Source organism: Callorhinchus milii, unplaced genomic scaffold (genome assembly GCF_018977255.1).
Source record: "Callorhinchus milii isolate IMCB2004 unplaced genomic scaffold, IMCB_Cmil_1.0 Scaffold3, whole genome shotgun sequence".
NCBI lineage: Eukaryota > Metazoa > Chordata > Chondrichthyes > Chimaeriformes > Callorhinchidae > Callorhinchus > Callorhinchus milii.
The window spans coordinates 60,396,062-60,414,101 of NW_024704744.1; the positions used below are offsets into that span (position 1 = coordinate 60,396,062).

The window sequence follows — 18,040 nt, forward strand, 5'->3', positions numbered from 1 at the left end:
TGAATTGTGTATGTGTACCCCTAGGTCCCTTTGCTCCTCTACCCTATTTAGGTTTTGATTTTCCAGGATGTATGTGACTTCCTTATTCTTTCCACCAAAATGTACCACCTCACACTTTTCTACATTAAAATGCATTTGCCATTTAAATGCCCATTCAGCAAATGTATTAATGTCTTGCTGTAATGTGTTGCAGTCCTCCTCTGTATTAACTGCTCCCCCCAATTTGGTGTCATCTGCAAATTTTGAAATTGTACTGTTGATTCTCAAATCATTAATGGCGCAGATGTGGGGTACAAACGATAGTTGAAGGTCAAATGAGACACCAGGTTCCGGACTGGCTCAGTAAGGCGGAGTGTGCCTCCGTGGATGGTGATGCTGTCAGCGCCTGAGGTGTGGAGGCACAGATGGGAGCCAATCAGGAGAGCCTCGATCTTGTTGACATTCGGGTGTAGAAAATTAGCTCTCATCCAGGACTTGATGTCCGACAAATATTCAGTCAGGACAGCAGTGGTCCTGGAATTGAGGGTGGAGGCAGAGAGATAAAGTTGGGTGTCATCCGCATATGTGGAAGTTGACCCCATGTCTGGGGATGATGTCACCAAGAGGGAGCATATAGATATTGAAAAGGAGGGTCCAAGGACGGAGCCCTGAGGAACTCTGCACAAGACAGTGCGGGGGCTAGAGGAGATGACAGTGCTTGAGGTGTAGAGGTGCCTGACGGGAGCCAATCCAGAGGGCCGCGTTTGTGGAGATGAAGTGCAGACGATGTGAGAGGTAGGATCTCAACCATTGAAGGGCAGAACCATGAAGATTGAGGTGAGAGGAGAGGCCGTGGAGGAGGATAGAGTGGTCAATGCTGTCTAAGGCAGCAGAGGGGTCAAGGAGGACGAGGAGGCAGCGGGAGCCCTGGTCACAGATGGACAGAATGTCATTTGTCACTTTGACCAGGGCTGTTTCTGTGCTGTGGGCGGTACGGAACCTGATTGGAGGGGTTCATGAAGGGAGTGGTGGGAGAGGAAGGAGTGAAACTGGGAAGCAACGACTCCTTCCAGGACCTTGGAAAGGAAAGGGAGGTTGGTGATGGGGTGGTAGTTGGAGAGTAGGGATGGTCCAGGGCGTTTTTTTTTAACAATAGGAGTGACGATGGCCATTTTTAAAGGGGTAGGAATGGTGCCAGTGGAGAGGTTTATGATTATCAGCGTTCCCAGTAAGATTATGCCTTAGAACTTTGATATTGTCACTTCAGTACTTGCTGTAGGTGAGCAAAATATTGTCTATTACAACCCTGCTGCTGACAGACCAACCGCCTGGTTTATTGGCAGGACTTGGAAGGGCAGATCAGTCATACAGGATTAAGACTCTTCCCATCCAACTCCTATGCTCCGTGCAAGCCAAAACCCTAATGAATAGGGTTATTCTAGCTGGAAAAGCTGCAGGAAAGCTTGCCAGACCATGCTCTCAATGGCAAGCTAAATGGTTTTAGCTGGTTAGACTCCAGCAGTACCCCAGCGCACACTCTGGAATCCCCAAGCCTTGGCTCTTGCCAACCTACACCTAATACTCTCCAGAAATAGGTATGCCACTCCAGAGAAAGAATGTGCATTCCATTCCAATAAATATCTCTGGGATTTCCACGTGTAGGTGGGAAACGTGGTACTCTCAGTTTTGTTTGGATACCCTTCAGCAAGGTTTCCACATAAATCAGACACCTGGCTGACCATTCTCACAACTGAATGAAGGTGACACAGATAAAAGATGCAAAATTCATTTTGGAAACATACAAAGACAGAAACCAATAATGGAGCACAGCCAGGCAGGTAATATTAAACACAGATTGTAGAGCACCTATGAAATATTTAAATCTTTACTCTTTCTTTGGTTGTGATTTATAATTAATATGAAAGCTCCTTAAAAAAAGTAAAGTTTAGCGGGAAATGCACTGAAATCAATTCAACAACAACAACAACATTTCATTTATAGAGCGCCTTTCACGTCGGGAGGACGTCCCAAGGCGGTGGACAGTTGGGTCGGGACCCGAGCAGGGGGGAAATGGTCAGGGTGAGGGGAGGGAAGGGAGGGAGCGACGAGAGGGTAGAGAGTCGAGAGGGGAGCTGAAGGCACAATTCAAAGATATTAATGACTGACGATTCGAGCAGTTGGTGTATATGAACAGTAAAGATGAAAAATGTAATACAGAAGTTTGTCATATAGCAGCTTGAATGTCAATGTAGACGGCGTAATTCAGAAACATATACTGTACTCTTGATATTCTCTCCCACATATCCTTCAGAATATAAAAGGAATGACAGCTTTCCTTGATTTGGGGTAGTCATCAAACTTTTCAAGATAATATCTAAATAACAGGAAAATAATATCAATCAGGGAGACACGAAACACAAGTGAGAGTGAGGTTCCAACAAATTAAAATGTATGAATGCTTTTACTCCAAATAAAATACACATTCAATCCTAATTAGTTTAGAACCGTTTAAGCCTGAATTCTTTTGATACCTACAGTAGTGGTGGCTAACCTATTTGTTTGACCAAAATATCATAAACATAAAAAAAAGCATAGATTTAGGTCATGAATCAAGAACTATTCAATCACAAAACATTGACCCCATATCAACCTGTCCGCTTGCTCCATTCCGCAGGCTCTGGCCTACTCCATGTCCCCTGCCCAGCCTGCTCCACCATTGGTGGCTGGGCCTTTCTGCCCCCACCCTGTGGAACTCCATCCCACATTCCCTTCGCCTCTCTCCATCTCTTGCCTCCTTCAAGGCGAGTTTCAAAACCGTTCTCTTCATCCGAGACTTTGGCCACCCTCCTACCCTCCACCTTCCCTGTTCCCATCCTCCAACTCGGGTCCAAATCCCTGACTATCCAGCACATTGGGATGTCCACCCAAGGCGCTGAACAGTCAGGGATTAGATGATCTTTTACGTGAATTGAGCCATAAATATGCAAATTGTTAAGTCTATCTTTCTATAAATTTCAGGTATAAATAACAAATTTTCAAAACTGTACAACACCCCATGTAGTCTATAGGAGATACCCTGCTGTAAGGATTTGAAATCAGGATCGTAGGAGTTTACACCCTAAATTGGATTTGGCTTTTTAAGAAGAATCAACCAGTCAAGTGATTAAGTGTTAATGTGATGGTTTAACTGGACCAGTTGATTACCCAATTTGTTTAAACTGGAGGTGAATCTGGGCGAGGAATGTTAAGCATGGTGTGAACTCTTCTGGGCAACTTTCTATGTGTCTTTCAAAAAGCTGCACAAAAACCTGCCCCTTCAACTATGCCTACAGTTCCCTTTTTCCTTCCCATAAACCCTGCTCAGTGTCTCTGAAAAGGGCCCTAAGATATAAAAGCCACTATTTAACTGAAAATTAACATAACATGTAGGAGCAGGAGTAGGCCATTCGGTCCTTCGAGCCTGCCCCGCCATTCAATCATTGCTGATCTTCTAATCTAACCTGACCCTGCCTTATCCCCATATCCCTTAATCCCTTTTGCAATAAGAAATCTATCTATCTCAGTCTTGAATATGTTCAAGGACTGAGCGTCAACAGCCCTTTGGGGTAGCGAGTACCATACATTCACCACCCTTTGAGTGGTGAGGAAGTTCTTCCTCAACTCAGTGCGAAAGGGCTGGCCTCTGACTTTAAGGTTGTCACCCCTGGTTTTAATAATAATAATACTCCTTGCATTTGATATAGCGCTTTTCACGTTGGGAGGACGTCCCAAAGCACTTCACAGAACACACTGTAAAGTGAATTGACTGTATATTTGTGGGCGAACACGGCAGCCAATTGCGCACAGCAATGTCCCACAAACAGTTGTAGATTGAAAATGACCAATTTATTATTGTTTTTGGTTTTGGAGGGATTATTATTAGGCGTGTGGAGTAAGGAAACTTGCCCAAGGTTTCGCCCTGTCTGGAATTGAACTCAGGTCTCTCACTTAGTTTCTCCAACCAGGGGAAACAGTCTCCCACTATCATGCCCTTTGATGATTTTATAGGTTTCTATAAAATCCCCTCTAATTCTTCTATATTCTAGAGAATATAGGCCCAGATTGGTCAGCCTATCCTCGTAACTCATCCCCTTCATCTCTGGTACTATCCTAATAAATCTACGCTGCATCCTCTCCAAGTCAAGTACATCCTTCCTTAAATAAGGAGACCAAAACTGCACACAGTATTCCAGGTGTGGTCTCACCAGGGCCCTATACAGCTGCAGCAAGACTTCCCTCCTCTTATACTCTAATCCTTTCATAATGAATGCTAACATACTGATCGCCATCCTAATTGCTTACTGCACCTGCAGACTAACTTTCTGTGATTGGTGTACAAGGACACCCAAGTCCCTCTGGACGCTAACACATTCCAATCTCTCCCCTTTTAAAAAATAACCTGCTCTACTGTTTTTGCTACCCAGGTGGATGACTTCGCACTTCCCTACATTATACTTCATCTGCCACCTACCTGCCCAATCACCTAACCTATCTATGTCTCACTGGATTTTTTTAATGTCGTCCTCTGTGTTGACACTTCCTCCTAGTTTTGTGTCATCCGTGAATTTAGATATATTAACTTCAATGTCCTCATCTAGATCGTTGATATAGATGGTAAATAGCTGAGGCCAAGGACTGATCCTTGTGGCACTCCACTAGTCACATCCCGCCAATCTGAAAAGGACCCGTTTATCCCTACTCTTTGTTTCCTACCCGTTAACCATTCCCCAATCCACGTTAATATGCTCCCCCCAATTCCATGAGCCCTTATATCTTGGACTAACCTTTTATGTCGCACCTAATCGAATACCGTCTGGAAATCCAAATAGACCACATCCACTGATTCACCCTTATCTAGTTTACTGGAAATATCCTCAAAAAACTCTATGAGATTTGTCAAACATGACTTCCCTATTGTAAAGCCACGTTGACTTGGCCTAATTATGTTGTGCTCCTCTAAATACCGCACTACCACATCCTTAATCAATGATTCTAAATTTTTTCCTATCACTGATGTGAGACTAACTAGTACCCCAACTTTTCCTTTCCACCTTTTTTAAATAGTAGTGTAACATTTGTGATCTTCCAATCCATGGGGACTGTTCCAGAATCCAAGGAATTTTGGAAGATCAGACACAAGGCCTCCACTATCTCATAAGCTACCTCTTTTAAAACCCTGGGATGCAAGCCATCCGGACCTGGGGATTTGTCACTTTTTAGTGCTAACAGTTTCCCTAGCACCAATTCTCTACTAATGAAAATTTATCTAAGTTGCTCCCTGTCCTTATCCCCTTGGTGCATCTCTATTGTTGGCAGACATGTTGTGTCTTCTAGGGTGAAGACAGATGCAAAGTACCCATTTAGGGACTCTGCCATGTCCTTATCCCCCCTTGCAACTTCCCCCTGCTCTGACTGAAGTGGACCTACATTTATCCTCACTAGCCTATTCCTCTTAATGTATTTGTAAAAACTTTTACAATCAGACTTAATGTTGCTAGCTAGCTTACCCTCATACTCCTTTTTCTCGCTCTTAATGAGTTTTTTAGTTTCTTTTTTGCTGGTTTCTAAAACTCTCCCAATCTTCAGATTTGCTGCTTTTCTTAGCAGTTTTATAAGCTTTTTCTTTTAATTTGATGCTTTCCCTAACTGCTCTAGTTAGGCACGGATGAATTGCTTTCCCTGTGGTATTCTTATTCCGCAAGGGAATATGCGACCACTGAGAATTTTGCACTATATCCTAACATAACGTGTAGGAGCAGGAGTAGGCTATTTGGCCCTTCGAGCCTGCTCCGCCATTCAATCATTCCTGATCTTCTAATCTAACTCCAGCATAACATAACATAACTCCAGCATAACATAATTTATTTGCCACTGTTGGTCTACATTTTTACCTCTTAATCTTATTCTCCTGTCTATTTTACCTAAATCTTTCCTCATACCCACAAAATTACCCTTATTTAAATTTAGAATACTTGCCTCAGATTTAACTATATCCCTCTCTAACTTAACGCAGATTTCAAACAAATTGTTGTTTGTGCACAAACTGACAGGCGCCTAGTAGGAGGTTGAGGTCAGCAGAGCTTGTGATAGAATTGCAGAAGTGGATGCTAAAGATCAGGAACAATTCACTGAGTTTGAGAGGAAGCAACAAATTGATGTTAAAGAGCTTGTAATGTTGCTCCAAGAAACTCAAAATTTACTGGCAAGAGAAGGAAAGTGCGACGGTTCTCACCCCTTTTGTCTAACACATGAAAATTAGCAATGCAAAATGTACTAAGTGGCCTCTGTTTTCAGTTCTATCTCTGTAAGTGCAAATGCCTACTCTTGTGGAACGTCACTACTTACAGCAACATGACAACAGATATTCTCAACTGACTCAAGAGTGCCACCCGGCATGGAGAATATATTAGAATAAACAGCACAGAAACAGGCCATTCGGCCCAACTGGTGTTTATGCTCCACAGGAGCCTCCTCCTGCCCTTCCTCAACTAAGCCCTCAAGCATAATCTTCTATTCCTTTCTCCCTCATGTACCTATCTAGCTTTCCCTGAAATACATCTATGCTATTTGCCTCAACAACTCTTTGTGATAGCACGTTCCACGTGTTGTAGCATGTTGGTAGCGCTCATGTTAGATTGACGGAAATATATAGAAATTATAACACCTTATGGAAATTATAAAACATTGGTTTAAAAACATTAGAAGAACGCTGAGCCTGTCGGTTCCAGGCGCTGGGAGAAGCAGGCACGACCTCTCGTCCTGGAGTATGAGGTAAGGGCCACCTGAGGATAGGCGGAGACCCTGAGCCTGGCACCAGGACAATGGAATGTGCGTCTGAAAGCTTTTCTTGTAAACTAGTTACACCCTCAAGGATAATACTGAGATACGGTTAAACCTCTCTCAATTCCAGATGGCCAAAAGAAGAAAACCTCGTTGATCAGGTTAAACAAGAAAAAAGACTACAATTCTGGAGATCATAATTTTATCTTCCTGGAGCAAAGTTTAGAGGCAAATTTAGTATAATTGGGGTGCCACCGAACAGAGAAGGGTGGAAGCAGGGAGAGAGAGACAAAGAGAGAACGTGAGTATTGCAAAAGCTTGAGCTGAGAAGCCGACATGAAAGACTGAAATCAGCCTACAGACCACATAGAACTGGTAGTATGACCATTTATCTCTTTTGCTATATACTCATAAACTGTTTGTGAATAATAAACCATTATACCTTTATTAAGGATTGTTGAGTCATTATTTCGGATCCTCGGGATTGGTATATTCTAACACTCACAAGTGGAAACATCTGCCCCAAGTCTACCTTATCACTGTATAAAGCAGAGAGCACTGTATAAATGCAATTTGCTGCTGTTGTTGATTTACTGCTCATGCAATTGAGATGCTTTTCTCAGTGCCAATCAGGTGCAGTGCTGGAGCTGTGGCTTGTTGATGCTCAGGCTGCAGCCATTCCGTAGAGTCCTGTAGCTCAGTGGTTAGAGCACTCGCTTTGCAAGTGAGAGACCTGAGTTCAATTCCAGGCAGAGGGCGAAACCTTGGGCAAGTTTCCTTACTCCACACAGAGCCTAATAATAATCCCTCCAAAACCCAAAACAATAATAAATTGGTCATTTTCAATCTACGACTGTCTGTGGGACATTGCTGTGCGCAATTGGCTGCCGCGTTCGCCCACAAATATACAGTCAATTCACTTTACAGTGTGTTCTGTGAAGCGCTTTGGGACGTCCTCCCGACGTGAAAAGCGCTATATCAAATGCAAGGATTATTATTATTATCACACTACCAGGCCACTGAGTCCAGCTACTACCTGTTTTGTGCATTTCCCTACCTCCCTCCTTAAGAATTTAACAAAGACTCGAAGATACTACTGAGAAAATGCAACAGAGTTTTATTAGCCCTAGACAATCCTATGTCTAGTTTCTCTAACCATTAATAAGACAAACAAATGCAACATTGGAAATAGATAACCCTCAACACTGAAACTGTAAAACTAGTAAATTAAAAACAAATCTAAACTTGGAGTTAATCCCTCTCAAGTCATGCATGTAACCCAGATGGTGACCAAAAGCTGGCGACCCAGAGTCAAGCCTGCTGCCCTCGTCCCCTTAAACAATGTATCAGAGAGGTGTTTTTCCCCCACTAAGAACCATGTGGTCTCTCACAATATATTTCAACTTACTCAGACAGTTTTCAGAATTGACTCACCAAAGCTGTCCCTGCTATTTTAAATAAAAGTGGTTTGTGATACTAATGTAAAGGTGGTTTGTCAGATACACAGACACACAGACATTGTCATTTTATTAGTATAGACATAGGCTAAAGGTTGTACAAAAACAGGGTAACCATGACAGAAGAAGGGAATTTTTACAAAGAGCTAAAGAAGGTTGAAGCAGGCTATTTGAGTGTGATCTACAAGATACAAAGAAAGAGTGGGAAGCAATTGAAATGGGGAATGTTCAGCTGAAAGGAACTTGGAGGGGTGTTAGAGGATGCAGTGTGGGCAACTAATGAAAGGACAAACCAAGACAGTATGAGAACCATATGAAGCACAACTTACCTGTGGTGGTGATATGCTCGAGGTCCTACAAAAGAGGCTGAAAACACAGCAAACGAGAAGGCTGGGAAGGACCAGGTTGCAATGGCATAACCAGACCACTCCAATATCTCGCCAAAGAAATTGGCTCCAGAAATATATTCAAATAATCCACCTGTAAAAGAGAGGAAAGGGATTCGCTGATTCTTTGTCGTTCTGTCACTGGTTTGGTGTCTACTTTTAGTTAGAGTTCAGGATCATTGAAAATTAATAGAAGTAAGGAAAGAATTGCAAAAAAAAGCAAAAAAGTTTTCTAGTAACTTCTTGTAAATGAAACAATGAGATTCCAATTTATTTTTGGAATTTATTTAATTTATTTATGGTTAGCCTGGTGTCTGACACAAGCCAAAACCCATCATTGCGCTTAAAGAGTATCCAAACCAAATTAAGTGTTCCAATTATGTGTGCCACCTGCGTATTGGAAATTTTGGTGTGTCTGGAATGGAATCCTTGTGTCTGAAGGGATGTACCCTGCTTACCCAATTCCAGAGTTTTTTTGGCGCACATTTGCAAGGGATCAAAGAGTGTGTGTTTGGGTACTGTTGGAGTTTAACCAGCTAAAATAGCAGAGAGCATTCTCTGGCAAGCATCAACCTGCTTATCCAGCAAAACCTACCCTACCCATTAGTATTCTGGCTTGAGGGTTAACTGTTGATGAGCCTGGCTGGCTGGTCCATGGAACTGGATGACTGAGACGCCCACAGAGGATTGACTCGATTCCAACAAACTGTTACGAACATAGGACCAGGAGTAGGCCATTCAGCCACTCAAGCCTGTTCCACCATTGCATTAGATCATGGCTGATCTGTACCTCAACTCTAATGTTGCCAAGCATGTTACCATGAAGTCAGCACAGCTCCAAAGAAACCTCACATAACTTCCTGAGGTTTAATGGAAAATATGTCATGACCTGAAAAAAGCTCTTCCCCAATTTACTGGGACCTCTAGTGGCAGAACCACATAGTCCATCTACCATCAGCATGGGGTTAGCACATTCTGGATAATAATAATCCATGCATTTGATCTGATTACTGATGTCTAATAAAGCTATTTTTAAACCTGGGGTATCAAGTGGTATCAATTTCTGTTCATATTGGAGATGAAACATTTCTCAGTCTTAGCCTTAAGTCCGCTTTTCTAAAATTTAAGATCATTCGGAATTACGGAAAAGCTTACATTAAGAACAAACTTGAAGCTGGTTTTCCACAGTTCTTTTTAACTTTATTTAAAAAGCCAGCTTCTGAATTAAGCACTCTTGCTTCTGAGTCAGAAGGTTTGGGTTCAAGGTTTATGTCAGGACCTGGAACCAATGTAGTCTAGCCTGACACTTCAAATGCAGTGCTAGGCGTGTGGAGGTGGCACTCTTCGAATAAAATATTAAAGTCCTGTCTGACTGTCCAGGAGGACTTTAAAGATCCCAGAGAGACACACACACTCACGGACACAGAGACACACACACACTCACACAGTCACAGACACAGAGAGACACACTCTCAGACACACACAGACGCACAAGCTCAGACGCACACAGAGACACACGCTCAGACGCACACAGAGACGCACGCTCAGACGCACAGAGACACACGCTCAGACGCACACAGAGACGCATGCTCAGACGCACAGAGAGACGCACGCTCAGACGCACAGAGACACACGCTCAGACGCACACAGAGACGCACGCTCAGACGCACACAGAGACGCACGCTCAGACGCACAGAGAGACGCACGGTCAGACGCACAGAGACACGCACGCTCAGACGCACAGAGACACACGCTCAGACGCACAGAGAGACGCACGCTCAGACGCACAGAGACACACGCTCAGACGCACAGAGAAACGCACGCTTAGACGCACAGAGAGACTCACGCTCCGACGCACAGAGAGACGCACAGACTCAGACACACAGAGAGACGCACAGACTCAGACACACAGACACACACACTCAGACACACAGACACACGCACACAGACACACAGAAACACGCACGCTCAGACGCACAGAGACACACGCTCAGACGCACAGAGAGACGCACGCTCAGACGCACAGAAGACACACGCTCAGACACACAGACACACGCACTCAGACACACAGACACACGCACTCAGACACACAGACTCAGACACACAGACACAGAGAGACACACACTCAGACACAGAGAGACACACACTCGGACACAGAGAGACACACCCAGACACAGAGAGACACACACTCGGACACAGAGAGACACACCCAGACACAGAGAGACACACACTCATACACACACTCAGACACAGAGAAACACACACTCAGACACAGAGAGACACACTCAGACACAGAGTCACATACTCAGACACAGAGACACACACTCAGACACAGAGACACACATTCAGACACAGAGAGACACGCACTCGGACACAGAGAGACACGCACTCGGACACAGAGAGACACGCACTCGGACACAGAGACACACACTCAGACACAGAGACACACACTCAGACACAGAGACATACAATCAGACACAGAGACACACACACAGACACAGAGAGATGCACACACTCACAGACACAGAGAGACACACTCACAGTCACAGACACAGAGAGACACACGCTCAGACACACACATAGACAAACACATAGACACACACGCTCAGACACACACAGAGACACACGCTCAGACACACAGAGAGACACACTCTCAGACACACACAAGACACACACGCTCAGACGCACAAAGGGACACACTCAGACACAAGAGACACACACACTCATGCAGGCACAGAGAGACACACGATCAGACACACACAGAGACACACGCTCAGACACACACAGAGGCACACGCTCAGAAACACACAGAGGCACACGCTCAGATGCACACATTCACACACTCAGACACACAGACTCACACGCTCAGACACTCAGAGAGACGCACACAGACACACACACTCAGACACACAGAGACACACACTCAGACACAGAGACACACACCCAGACACAGAGACACACACTCAGACACACAGAGACACACACTCAGACACACACTCAGATACACAGACACACACTCAAGACACACAGACACACACACAGACATAGAGAGACACACACTCAGACACACACAGAGACACACACTCAGACACACAAAGACACACACTCAGACACACACTCAGACACACACTCAGACACACAGACACACACTCAAGACACTCAGACACACACTCAGACACAGAGAGACACACCCAGACACAGAGTCACACACTCAGACAGAGAGACACACACACACTCACAGAGACACACACACACTCACAGAGACACACACACACTCACAGAGACACACACACACTCACAAAGACACACACACACTCAGAGATACAGAGAGACACACACTCACAGACACAGAGAAACACACACACTCACAGTCACAGACACAGAGAGACACACGCTCAGACACACACGCTCAGACACACAGAGAGACACACTCAGACACAAGAGACACACACACTCACGCAGGCACAGAGAGACACACGCTCAGACACACACAGAGACAAACACACGCTCAGACACACACAGAGGCACACACTCAGACGTACACACTCACACACTCAGACTCACACACTCAGAGAAAGAGAGACGCACGCTCAGACACTCAGAGAGACACACACAGACACATACACTCAGACACACAGAGACACACACCCAGACACAGAGACACACACCCAGACACAGAGACACACACTCAGAGAGACACAGAGAGATACACACACAGACACAAAGAGACGCACACACTCACAGACATAGAGCGACACACACTCACACAATCACAGACACACAGACTCACACACTCAGACATAGAGACACACACACTCAGACACAGAGACACACACTCAGACAAACAGAGACACACACTCACACACTCAGACACACAGACTTACACACTCAGACATAGAGAGACGCACACACTGAGACATACAGAGACACACACACTCAGACACAGAGACACACACTCAGACACACAGAGACACACACTCAGACACACCGAGACACACACTCACACACTCAGACACACAGACTCACACACTCAGACATAGAGAGACGCACACACTGAGACACACAGAGACACACACACTCAGACATAGAGACGCACACACTCACAGACATAGAGAGACAGACACTCACACAGTCACAGACACAGAGAGACACACGCTCAGACACACACAGAGACACACACGCTCAGACACACACAGAGACACACACGCTAAGACGCACAGAGAGACACACGCTCAGACACACAGAGACGCACACACTCACACACTCAGACACACAGACTCACACAGTCAGACATAGAGAGACGCACACTCAGACACAAGAGAGACACACACACTGAGACACACAGGGACACACACACTCAGACACAGAGACACACACTCAGACACAGAGACACACACTCAGACACAGAGACATACACACACTCAGACACAGAGACATACACCCACTCATAGAGATACGGAGAGACACACACGCAGTCACAGAGAGACACACACTCAGACACACACAGAGACACACGCTCAGACACTCACAGAGACACACACACACAGAGGCACACGCTCAGACACACACAGAGGCACACGCTCAGGTGCACACATTCACACACTCAGACACACAGACTCACACGCTCAGACATACAGAGACACACACTCAGACACAGAGACACACACCCAGACACAGAGACACACACTCAGACACACAGAGACACACACTCAGACACACAGACACACACTCAAGACACTCAGACACACACTCAGACACAGAGAGACACACCCAGACACAGAGTCACACACTCAGACACAGAGACACACACTCAGACACAGAGACACACACACACTCACAGAGACACACACACACTCACAGAGACACACACACACTCACAGACATAGAGAGACACATACTCACACAGTCACAGACACAGAGAGACACACGCTCAGACACACACAGAGACACACACGCTCAGACACACACAGAGGCACACACTCAGAGAGACACAGAGAGATACACACACAGACACAAAGAGACGCACACACTCACAGACATAGAGCGACACACACTCACACAATCACAGACACACAGACTCACACACTCAGACAGAGACACACACACTCAGACACAGAGACACACACTCAGACAAACAGAGACACACACTCACACACTCAGACACACAGACTTACACACTCAGACATAGAGAGACGCACACACTGAGACATACAGAGACACACACACTCAGACACAGAGACACACACTCAGACACACAGAGACATACACTCAGACACACCGAGACACACACTCACACACTCAGACACACAGACTCACACACTCAGACATAGAGAGACGCACACACTGAGACACACAGAGACACACACACTCAGACATAGAGATGCACACACTCACAGACATAGAGAGACAGACACTCACACAGTCACAGACACAGAGAGACACACGCTCAGACACACACAGAGACACACACGCTCAGACACACACAGAGACACACACGCTCAGACACACACAGAGACACACACGCTCAGACACACACAGAGACACACACGCTCAGACACACACAGAGACACACGCTCAGACACACACAGAGACGCACACACTCACACACTCAGACACACAGACTCACACAGTCAGACATAGAGAGACGCACACTCAGACACAAGAGAGACACACACACTGAGACACACAGGGACACACACACTCAGACACAGAGACACACACTCAGACACAGAGACACACACTCAGACACAGAGACATACACACACTCAGACACAGAGACATACACCCACTCATAGAGATACGGAGAGACACACACACAGACACAGAGAGACGCACACACTCACGCAGTCACAGAGAGACACACACTCAGACACATACAGAGACACACGCTCAGACACTCACAGAGACACACACACACAGAGGCACACGCTCAGACACACACAGAGGCACACGCTCAGGTGCACACATTCACACACTCAGACACACAGACTCACACGCTCAGACACTCAGAGAGACGCACAAAGACACACACACTCAGACACACAGAGACACACACTCAGACACAGAGACACACACTCAGACACAGAGACACACACTCAGACACACAGACACACACTCAAGACACTCAGACACACACTCAGACACAGAGAGACACACCCAGACACAGAGACACACACTCAGACACAGAGACACACAATCAGACACAGAGACACACACACACTCACAGAGACACACACACACTCACAGAGACACACACACACTCACAGAGACACACACACACTCACAGACATAGAGAGACACACGCTCAGACACACACAGAGACACACACACGCTCAGACACACACAGAGGCACACACCCAGACACAGAGACACACACCCAGACACAGAGACACACACTCAGAGAGACACAGAGAGATACACACACAGACACAAAAAGACGCACACACTCACAGACATAGAGCGACACACACTCACACAATCACAGACACACAGACTCACACACTCAGGCATAGAGACACACACACTCAGACACAGAGACACACACTCAGACACACAGAGACACACACTCACACACTCAGACACACAGACTTACACACTCAGACATAGAGAGACGCACACACTGAGACACACAGAGACACACACACTCAGACATAGAGACGCACACTCAGAGAGATACAGAGAGATACACACACAAACACAAAGAGACGCACACACTCACAGACATAGAGAGACAGACACTCACACAATCACAGACACAGAGTGACACACGATCAGACACACACAGAGACACACACTCAGACACACAGAGACACACACTCAGACACACCGAGACACACACTCACACACTCAGACACACAGACTCACACACTCAGACATAGAGAGACGCACACACTGAGACACACAGAGACACACACACTCAGACATAGAGACGCACACACTCACAGACATAGAGAGACAGACACTCACACAGTCACAGACACAGAGACACACACGCTCAGACACACACAGAGACACACACGCTCAGACACACACAGAGACACACACGCTAAGACGCACAGAGAGACACACGCTCAGACACACAGAGACGCACACACTCACACACTCAGACACACAGACTCACACAGTCAGACATAGAGAGACGCACACTCAGACACAAGAGAGACACACACACTGAGACACACAGGGACACACACACTCAGACACAGAGACACACACTCAGACACAGAGACACACACTCAGACACAGAGACATACACACACTCAGACACAGAGACATACACCCACTCATAGAGATACGGAGAGACACACACGCAGTCACAGAGAGACACACACTCAGACACACACAGAGACACACGCTCAGACACTCACAGAGACACACACACACAGAGGCACACGCTCAGACACACACAGAGGCACACGCTCAGGTGCACACATTCACACACTCAGACACACAGACTCACACGCTCAGACATACAGAGACACACACTCAGACACAGAGACACACACCCAGACACAGAGACACACACTCAGACACACAGAGACACACACTCAGACACACAGACACACACTCAACACACTCAGACACACACTCAGACACAGAGAGACACACCCAGACACAGAGTCACACACTCAGACACAGAGACACACACTCAGACACAGAGACACACACACACTCACAGAGACACACACACACTCACAGAGACACACACACACTCACAGACACAGAGAGACACACACACTCACAGTCACAGACACAGAGAGACACACGCTCAGACACACACAGAGACACACACGCTCAGACACACACAGAGACACACACCCAGACACAGAGACACACACCCAGACACAGAGACACACACTCAGAGAGACACAGAGAGATACACACACAGACACAAAGAGACGCACACACTCACAGACATAGAGCGACACACACTCACACAATCACAGACACACAGACTCACACACTCAGACAGAGACACACACACTCAGACACAGAGACACACACTCAGACACACAGAGACACACACTCACACACTCAGACACACAGACTTACACACTCAGACATAGAGAGACGCACACACTGAGACATACAGAGACACACACACTCAGACACAGAGACACACACTCAGACACACAGAGACATACACTCAGACACACCGAGACACACACTCACACACTCAGACACACAGACTCACACACTCAGACATAGAGAGACGCACACACTGAGACACACAGAGACACACACACTCAGACATAGAGACGCACACACTCACAGACATAGAGAGACACACACTCACACAGTCACAGACACAGAGAGACACACGCTCAGACACACACAGAGACACACGCTCAGACACACACAGAGACACACGCTCAGACACACACAGAGACACACACGCTCAGACACACACAGAGACACACACGCTCAGACACACACAGAGACACACGCTCAGACACACACAGAGACACACACACTCACACACTCAGACACACAGACTCACACAGTCAGACATAGAGAGACGCACACTCAGACACAAGAGAGACACACACACTGAGACACACAGGGACACACACACTCAGACACAGAGACACACACTCAGACACAGAGACACACACTCAGACACAGAGACATACACACACTCAGACACAGAGACATACACACACTCATAGAGATACGGAGAGACACACACACAGACACAGAGAGACGCACACACTCACGCAGTCACAGAGAGACACACACTCAGACACATACAGAGACACACGCTCAGACACTCACAGAGACACACACACACAGAGGCACACGCTCAGACACACACAGAGGCACACGCTCAGGTGCACACATTCACACACTCAGACACACAGACTCACACGCTCAGACACTCAGAGAGACGCACAAAGACACACACACTCAGACATACAGAGACACACACTCAGACACAGAGACACACACCCAGACACAGAGACACACACTCAGACACACAGACACACACTCAGACACACAGACACACACTCAGACACAGAGAGACACACACAGACACAGAGACACACACTCAGACACAGAGACACACACTCAGACACAGAGACACACACACACTCACAGAGACACACACACACTCACAGAGACACACACACACTCACAGAGACACACACACACTCACAGACACAGAGAGACACACACTCAGACACAGAGGCACACACCCAGACACAGAGACACACACCCAGACACAGAGACACACACTCAGAGAGACACAGAGAGATACACACACAGACACACACACTCACAGACACACAGACTCACACACTCAGACATAGAGACACACACACTCAGACACAGAGACACACACTCAGACACACAGAGACACACACTCACACACTCAGACACACAGGACTTACACACTCA

The 18,040-nt window shown here is 46.4% G+C and overlaps 1 protein-coding gene across 1 annotated transcript in view; it reads right to left on the minus strand.

Annotated features, from left to right (window-relative positions):
* Nucleotides 1-2,275: 2,275 nt before the first annotated feature.
* Nucleotides 2,276-18,040, minus strand: part of LOC121848542 (3-oxo-5-alpha-steroid 4-dehydrogenase 2-like) — a 26,625-nt gene continuing 10,860 nt past the window's right edge. Inside the window, exons 4-5 of the mRNA XM_042333118.1 lie at nt 8,585-8,735; nt 2,276-2,353 (exon numbers count right to left, since the gene is read on the minus strand). Of these exons, the coding sequence (XP_042189052.1) occupies nt 2,287-2,353; nt 8,585-8,735 (218 nt within the window). The 3' untranslated portion in view covers nt 2,276-2,286. The remainder of the gene's footprint in view (nt 2,354-8,584; nt 8,736-18,040) is intronic.